General features: G+C 36.0%; 2 protein-coding genes across 2 annotated transcripts; both read left to right on the forward strand.

Moving 5' to 3' along the window:
- The first annotated feature begins 253 nt into the window (after positions 1-253).
- Positions 254-1,351, forward strand: LOC113780258 (F-box/kelch-repeat protein At3g06240-like). Its single transcript, XM_027326069.1, has one exon. It carries the CDS (start codon positions 254-256, stop codon positions 1,349-1,351), a length of 1,098 nt encoding a protein of 365 aa, XP_027181870.1.
- Positions 1,352-8,192: 6,841 nt separating this feature from the next.
- On the forward strand, positions 8,193-9,299 carry LOC113780259 (F-box/kelch-repeat protein At3g23880-like). Its single transcript, XM_027326070.1, has one exon. It carries the CDS (start codon positions 8,193-8,195, stop codon positions 9,297-9,299), a length of 1,107 nt encoding a protein of 368 aa, XP_027181871.1.

The following is a 9,299-nucleotide window of genomic DNA, read 5'->3' on the forward strand; positions in this document are numbered from 1 at the left end:
GGCATATGTCTCTGGTTAGGGCACTAGTTAAGAGCAACTCTGTAACTCAATTTGGAAAGTTTTTTAGAATGCAGTGGAAAGCAATAACATGAATATTTATGACCTGCTCAGTTTCCAAATCGAATCCTTTCCTAACTTTTTTTCTGCCTGAGGTCGAATTGGAAGGGGACAAGAATTTAAGATCTCAGTTATTTATGTATAAATCTTTTGGTACTTGTTGAAGCAGCAGAAGATTCAGAAGTTGCTTGCAAGAATGCATCTCTCTTGGGACATATTGGTGAACATCTTTTTGAGGCTTCGTGTCAAGACCCTATTGATTTGCAGACGCGTATGCAAGTATTGGAATGACACAATTTCCAGCTCTGATTTCCTCAAGTTCCACAACGAGCTATCAATCTCAAATCCATGTCACAAGGTTCTTGTTACTTTCCCACTTTCAACGATAGACTTCAATGCATGCAGAGTTAAACAAGAGGCAAAAAGGCAAAACTGGATTAAGATTCCTTGGATGGCTGATTTCGCAGATGATTTTAAACTTCTTGGTTCGTGTAACGGCTTAATATGTCTTGGTACCAAATCTAATAGCAAAATCTTGTGGAATCCCTCCACGGGAGACTACCAAATTGTGACTCCGCAAACTAGCGGTAATTTCAGAGGGAGCCAGCGGCCTTATTTCCTTTCTGGATTTGGCATTAATCCTTCTACTGGTGGATATACAATCGTCTTAGGCTGTTACTATTGGGACAATCTTCAACAAAAACGTGCGATCTATATCATAACTCAGAGACGTGGGCGTTACGAGTGCAAAAGGATACAAGATATTCCTGGAACAACTAATATTTATCAACGACTAGGGGTTTCTGTGAACGGGCATCTTCATTGGCCGGCATCTGTGCAAAATGAAAGTGTGGTTTTGTCATACAATTTGGCGGAGGAGAAAATTAGATCCATCCCATTGAATGGCCAGGCAATCACAGAGCTGCCGGACCTTGGCCTGAGTCTGCCCTTTCCAGTGCCCTTTACCTTGGGAACTTGTGAAGGACACCTGTGTACTATATCCAAGCCGTGGGATGCTGTAGTCCAGCGAAAAGATACGTTCGAGTTATGGGTTATGAAGGAATATGGGGTGTGGAAATCTTGGACATGGTTGAACAACATAGAAGGAATTGGAGATTATGGCTCTTTGTTACCACTAGGATTTTTCGAGAATGGTGATCTCATGGTTGATGCAGACAGTACACATATAAAAAGGTACAGTTTCAAAGATAAATCAGCCAGAACTCTGCAGATTCTTAACAACTTGAAATCTTGTTCGATTTCATATGTGGAGACCATGGTTGCACCACGTTAATCTTTACTTTTGTGATGCATGGTTAGTTGGTTACAAGAGAAGCCTGTAGACAAAGACATATCAACTGTTATAAGCTGTAATTTTCCTTCAGTTCTGTTGTTGGCTTTATAATTGGATTTCTTCAATATGTTTCTTCTGGATGTTTCCTTAGTTTATAATTTTGCTTTAGTTCTCTTGTTGGTTATATTATCGAATTTCTTCATTATGTTTTTTTTTTGTTGACAGATTCTTATTTGAAGTAATTATTACTTCTTCAATATGCTTCTTTTTGTTGACAAATCCTTTGTTACAATTTCCTAATATTGCAAGATCCTTGGTTTGACTCTCAAGTCTTTTCCTAAGAATTGAACAAAAAATAACATTGACCTTATACCACATAATAGTTGATAGTTGATCAAGCATTCCTGATATAACCCCATAGATGTAGACATACTTGAGAATTGACATTGCATACATGAAAGAATGTTAAATTAAATAATTTTGCAGGCTTAACTGCACTAAAAACCCCATATAATTAGGTGTCAGTTGCACTTTCGCCCTTAAAATTTAGGGAGAATTACCATTTTGATTCCCATTATCACGTCAGAATCCTTCCACTTCCCTGTTTCTCTTGAAAAACTCAACAGCGAAACTGTCAGAACCAGGAGCCTTCCCTTCTCTCATTGCAAACATAGCCTGTTGTATTTCTTCAGGTGTTTCATCTGCTTGAAGCAAAGTCGTATGACCAGTACAGATGGTATTTGTAATGATCGGCTGCAGTCCAGACATGAGGTCTCAGTTTTAGGAGCCTGATTAAAAAGTTGCAGGTAGTTAGTTTTCCACAGCAATCTCCTTCACTTCATCTTCCTTCAAAGAAGAGATCTTGTTCCTTGCAGTATTTGACTTCACTTTCATATGAAAAAAGGAAGTATTTCTGTCTCCTGCCCTCAACCAATTAACCCTAAGTTTTGCATTGAAAAATTCTTCTTCAGCATGCAAAAGCTTTTAGCATATTTTACAAGTGAATACTTCTCTTGAGCAATGAGATCAGAATCCAAAACATGCTCATGTAGCATGTATTGTACCCGAGTTAATTGCAGCTTCTTTTGAACAACTCTTTAAGAATTTTGGCAAGGATTCACTAGGCCACTGACCTATTTTAAGCTGACATATTCCTTTATAATCCGGTAAGAGTTGACTTGTACTAATGCACTTTATGTTTGTCTTTGTGATTGACGGAGATTAGATATTTGTCTGGAGTTCAAGCCTTAATTAATCAGAGCCAAATGTACCATAAAGGAAAATTGTCGTGGTACCTAGCAAAATAAATCATTCTTCTTTGTTTCCTTAGATAATACAATAATTTTGTGGCAACACAAAACTGAAAGAAAAGAGTAATTATATGTAGCAAAATTTTCTATGAAAATTCTTCAATTTGCTATTTATCTAGAAAGGGGCCAGTGTGGTTGGAGTTTGGTACGGTTTGGTCTGGTTATTGTATTTTTTGTATTATTTGGTATATAATTACATTATATTACTATATTTGAAGTAAAAGTGATATACAGAAATCAAATATTTAACATATATTTAATATAACATTATGACATATTTATATACCCAAAACTTTGAACATGTATAATGATTAGATAAAATCGTACAAGATACAATTGTGCTGAATCCTTGTTCGCTACTTAAGTAGACAAGTTGGCAAGTCAGTGGAATTTTGGGCTCATTTTTTGCCTGGGCAGTCCACATTGGTTTCCCTAGCCGGACTTCTACCATCTATTCAAGTAAAGCAAGCCCACCTATGTAGCCCTGCTTTTTGGACCTATAAAATTGAGTGTTTCCTGCTTATAGACCGGCAAGCAACATTTTTATTCTATGCCCACCAATTTCAATTTGTAGCTTCCTATCAATTCTAGGGTTTCTAAACTGCTTGATTATCATTTTTTATTCCTTATATTTTTTATATTCTTGTTTTTTCCTCTAGGTTGAATTCATCTTGTATAATATATATTTTTATGTTTCCATATTTTTGAATATCCTTGAATAATGGATCAGTATGCATTGGAGGATTTTCTTTTTTCAAGGCTTCCACTCAAGGACCTCTATACATGTGATGAGGATAGTTTTTGTTGGTTGTCTTGATGTCAATTTCATTTGTAGCATGTTATAGTGCTCTAATACCCAGTTCTATATCAGGAAATTGGGTTAAAGTAAAGGTAGCATAATGGGAAGGATGGGCAAGATTTGTTTGAGTTTGAGATGGACTGAGTAATATGGGATTAGACCCAATTTTACCCATATGTGTTTTGGGATTAATTTGGACGGGATTACTTTGAAATGGGTTTAGATTAATTCTGCCCAAATATCCAAGTCTATTCCATGTAATCTATTTTCTTTAATTCCATTTTATTTTTTTATATAAATTTAATGTTTTTTATTTATTAAATTTCTTTTGGTCTTATTGTGAAATTATATTTTCTTGAATTCTTTTTGCCTCAAATTATATTTATTTATTTTCTTTGTATATATTTTTAATATTTGATTTCCAAAGTTGCCAAATTTTAGTTGAGGAAAAAATAAGTCGTATACAAACTTAAAAAGACTTGTATTTATTATTATAAAAAAATGCCATTGTATGAATTTGTATTGATGCTACTAAGCCTGTGGAAAAGCATGGCTAGTGAAATTGGTTTTAGCCCAACAGTAAGGTGCAACTTGCAAGGATGAAAGTTTAGTTGAATTAAAACTTTTCACATATGCACCAGAGGCACATTAACCTGAATGCTTTTGCTTGAACAAGTAAAAAATAACATAATTTTCCTATATTTTATTTCACTTAGTGGCCAACAATTTTTCAGAATCATTTTGCTTAGGTAACTAGATGATCTAATTTGAAACTCAATCTAGAATTACTATCTCAATCTTTTCCTTGCAATATAGAAGAGAAATGAGAGCAGGATTTGAGGAGGAAAAAAATTTCTAACCACATGACCTTGCTTTATTCCCCGTATCTTCAATAACAACAACAAAGTTTATTCATTTATTTCTAGCATGAAGGTTTACCAGACAAATTATATTTACCAGTACGCTGATCTTGTCATCAGTGGGACTCTACCACAACGAAACAAATCAAGGATTATAGGAAGGCTCTCATACTTCAGACTTTTAGACTGAATAGTGAATCTCAATGTTGACTGGATAACCACATGAAAATTAACATCAATTTTCGAAACTTTGTATATAAGTAAAGGCTCGAAACCTAATAATATAAGTTTTTGGATTAGAGTTGGGTTCCTGACTTACATATTGGACTCTTTGATGGTAGGTTCTCTCGAGATTTTTCTCCCTAACAATTGATATCAGAGTTTCAGATTGTGAAACTAGGCTAATCATGGACAAATGGATTCTTCTCAGAGTTGGATCGGTAAAAATTCTCTCTTAGTGGTGGACTGAAGTGCCAAAGTGCTAAGGAGTTTGGTTAGTATTGGACCAAACTACTTATGAAAAAGTGGATTCTTTTCGAAATTGGACTGATAAAAATTCTCTTCTTAGTGATGGATTAAAGTGCCAAAATGTTAAGAAGTTTGGTTAGTGTTGGACCAAGTGCACCATGAATTTGGTAGAGGTTAGATTGGTGTCCAAAAATCCAGTTTGCATCTTTAATTGTGATACAGTAAGGTAAAATAACTTTAATCTAGAGAGTGTTCATTCTCTTGCTAATAGCATCTGCTCATGATTATGTGAATGTGGAAGTCTTGCTAAATCACAAGTTGATGTAGGCGCCTGCTGGGGCTTTTTACTCTGATTAATGAAGTATGTTGGGTTTATTTGTTACTTAAATCTCTTTTCGAGTTTTTTGCAGCTAAAGATATGTCGCATTATGTACATTAAATAGCAAATTGATGCTTTCCTGGCCTTGTGCGCCACCTTATGGAGAAGTTTTATAATGGTCATTGAACAATTATTAGGCATATACTCAGTAAGTCATAAGATCAGCGGTGCACGGTGGGAGGGTAGTGCGGACGAAGGAGAGGGAGGAAGGAGAAGGGTAGAGAGAGGAGTGACGGTGGTGGCGAGGTGGAAGAAGGAGAAGAGGAAAAAAGGGGAGGGGTTGGTTGGAAGAGGGGAAGGTGGGGTGGGAGGTGTTGCCGTGTTGGCTAGTTTTGGCGGATGAGTGGTGGTGCCGGTTGAAGGCACAATTTCCAATATACTTATTATCCTTTCTTCAAATTGTTTGTTCTGACTTCTGATGATCAGTGGCAACTGGCCTCGTGGCCAATATATATGCTATCTTTCTCTAAAGACTAACACAATGAAAGTAAACCCAATTACATTTGGAGCAAGCGAGGTAAATAAACTTAGCATTTTTTTTTTTGTGCTGACTGAGTGGGTGTCCGGGTTAATCCTTATGGGACCCGACTAATCCCACTCCGACCCGGAATGAGAGGCTCCATCCCTCCGAACATGTTAACCACGGGACTCGAACCCTTGCGGGTGGCTGGACAACGGCCTTAAGGAAGCTACCGTGACCAAACGAGCTACCCTGTGAAGGGCGAGGTAAATAAACTTAGTTCATCTAGGAAATTATCTTAATTCTTGGACCAAGTTAAGAACATCGAGATCTTACCAAGGTTAGTACTATCAGGAAGATTACCAATACCGTTTTCGTAGATCATATGTCAATGGCAGTAGGTACTCTCCTCAAAGAACCCAGGTAAGGTTAATTAGATCTATTTTAACTTTATTCTTATGTTCTGCGTCCAGAAAATTAATCAAAGAAAGGTAGAAACCGATTTAGTCTCTTAGGAATCGCAAAAAATCCTTCGCATATGATATGCATATTCTACGGCATAGGAATCGCAAAGAATCCTTCGCATCCTAGGAGTGAGAAGGTCAAGGGAAGAGGTGGGAAGGTAAAAAGAAAAAAAAAGTATTATCATTGATCTAGTAGTTAAAATTAGAATTACCTTAGATTCTAGGTTCTAATCCTCCTATTCCCTCCCCATTGCTTAAGTTCCACTCCGCCCCTATTAGAAAAAAAAATAACTTTATTAACACATTTAGATAATTTTTTGTATACACTAACAGTGTATACATCATTAATGAGTAAAAATTTAAACTTTAATTTCTGTTAGTATAGAGAAAATTAACTATTTGTTAATTGTTGTTTTGCCCTCTAGGTTTTCATGTTAACAATTCACTACCGTGGATAAACTAAATCATGTGAATTTAGGTACGAATATTCCCAATATTAAACTATTAGCCCAGCTGTTGTAAAAATAAAAATCAAGAAACTTCACCAAGTTTATCGTTTTTTACTAATTCTAAGGGATTTTTTTTTTGATAAATGGGAGGTTTTGAATTCAAAATTTCTTATTTATAATCCCTCTCATGGTATCATCTAACCCAATCCTCTACCTAATTTTAGGGTTTGGACTGCTTTTCGTTGAATTCATCTTATTTCCTTCAATATTATCTTAAATATTTTAGAGAGCTTATCGTAATTGGTTAAGATTTGATTTGATCCTCTTGTCACAGATTTTCCGTTAGCACTTAGCAGATATCTAGATATATTCGAGATTATTCTTTCGGGGCTCTATTTAGATAGAAGTGCCATCTGCAGGAACTGGTTTTCAACAATTTCCAAATTGAACCTAAGTCCTAATTTCCTTAAACTTCACACTAAAAGAAGAACCCGTCCTAATCCTTCAAATTTCGGCAATTGCTCATATAGATTCGTATTATGGCCCAATACGTCTTCATGATAAAATGTTCAACTTATTCTCGTGGAATATGTGCATGGAATCAGTGAAACTTGTACATAGAAAAAAACTTCCAACGTGATAGACAATGCAGTAATTATATGTTTGCAGATTTGGCCCCAGCTCATTTGCAGCCTTGCTGGTCGTTAAGTAGCCGAATTTTCCTATCCTTATTCTTATTGTGATCCAATATTTTCACTAAAGAATAAAGGGGGGAAGAAAGAAATAACACAACTATGTAGGCATATAAGCTTTTTTGTATACTTTTTTGTGTAAATCTTATATACACTGACAGTGTATATACTATTACTGTTGGATTCATGACATGTGTGCAAAAATTGAAATTCAAATTCAAATTTGGCATAGTTGTTATTCATCATACACTGACAGTGTGTAGGAAAAATTAATCTTAATTTTTTTATATATTGTTAGGGTACAATTTTCTTTATACTAATAGGTTTATATCATTCTACATAATATGAATTCAAATCATATACATATGTCATGTATCTGTAGTTGCTAGTGTAAAAAAAAAATCACTACACTATCAACACATAAAATATTAACGAAAACTTTTTATCATATTTTAAGTGGAAAAGTGAACCGTTGATAATCGGCAATTAGTATTGGGGCAAAATTATGCTAAAATAATCTGAGGGTGGCAAAGTGCAATGTATCCCTAATTATAGGGGGTTTAGTCCGGTTAACCCTTCTTTGGTATGTCAACTGATGAATCCGTCTAAAACAGGGATTCCGAGTAATACCTGACTAAACTAAACAAACTACTAGTAAATGTGGAGCGAATTTTGCGCTCATATTTTCATCTCCTGTCCATGATAAAAGGAGCCCACAATCACAAATCAATTAGGGAAGATTTTCCTATCTTACTGCCTGTTATGTTAATTTAGAACTGTATGTCCATTATTTATCGTTATCGACAAATTCTATCTAGGGTTTTTGCCTCCAATATTTTTGGAGAGCTGAAGATAATTGATGCTCGAGCTCGATTTAGACTTCAATTTCGATTTTGATTTTATCCTCTTCCAATATATATTCCGTGTTTCAGTATTCTCTATTTTTCTCGATCGTTAATAATGGACCAATATGTATTGGAAAACATTTTTTCATGGCTTCCAACCAGGTCCCTCTTGAGGTTTCAGAGCGTTTGCAAAACTTGGAATTCGATAATTTCCGATAGAATCTCAAGTTCCGATTTCCGGGACGTGCACCTGGATCGAATTCTGAAAAACCCAGACAAATTGTCACACTCAATCCTCATAACTTCTCCAACCGCAGCTCTAGGCTACAATGCATGTTTGAGCAGCAAAGACAATGCAGGTTTTCGATACAATGCATGTTTGAGCAACAAAGACGTCGAAAAAGCGTGGAAGTATCTTCCTAAACCTGCTGGAGTTCACAGCAACAGTTTCAGGCTTATCGGTTCATACAACGGCTTAATTTGTCTTCATGATGAACACTTCAACATAGTATTGTGGAATCCGTGCATGGGATTGTATGAAACGGTAGAGAAAAATTTCCCGCTTGATGAAGTATGCAAAACCAGTAAACATTACTCGTTTTGTGGGTTTGGCCCCAACTCATCTGCTGCTGGAGGTTATGTAATCGTATTGGGATATCATTCTTATCTCATACTCAATGCTATGGACAACAAACTTGGGCGGTATATGTGGAAAAATATTCAAAATATCAGATCTTATAATGTTTTTGAAAGTATTGGGGTTCTTGTGAATGGAAATCTTCATTGGCCAGCATCCGGCCTGGTGGTGGTTTCATACAATTTGAATGAGCAGAAGCTCCGCGAGTTCCGGGCACCGACTAAAAGTAAAAGTGGCCAATTCTGGGAGCAGGAAAAAGAATTCAGGGTTGGAAATTTCAGGGAAAAACTTTTTGTGATTTTTAAGGCTGATAGCAAGTTCGAGATCTGGATATTGGAAGATAATGGTGTCCGGAAAATTTGGAAATGGTTGTTTAATATTGAGGGATTAGTTGTACTTCATGACATTTTGGTACCATTAGGGTTCTTGAAGAATGGTGATATCATTATTGAGGTGGACAGGCGTTTCATAGCACAGTACAGTTTTGCTTATAAAGTTATGAAAGTTCTTAAGCAGCTTCCTGGTGGTGGCACTAATACTTCTGCGATTTCATTTGTGGAGACCCTGGCTATACCCAGTAATTGA

Source organism: Coffea eugenioides, chromosome 8 (assembly GCF_003713205.1).
Source record: "Coffea eugenioides isolate CCC68of chromosome 8, Ceug_1.0, whole genome shotgun sequence".
In the NCBI taxonomy this organism is placed as follows: domain Eukaryota; kingdom Viridiplantae; phylum Streptophyta; class Magnoliopsida; order Gentianales; family Rubiaceae; genus Coffea; species Coffea eugenioides.

Excerpts from the sequence above, each read along its gene's own strand:
- LOC113780258 (XM_027326069.1), top strand. The coding sequence starts at position 254 with ATGCATCTCTCTTGGGACATATTGGTGAACATCTTTTTGAGGCTTCGT.
- LOC113780259 (XM_027326070.1), top strand. The coding sequence starts at position 8,193 with ATGGACCAATATGTATTGGAAAACATTTTTTCATGGCTTCCAACCAGG.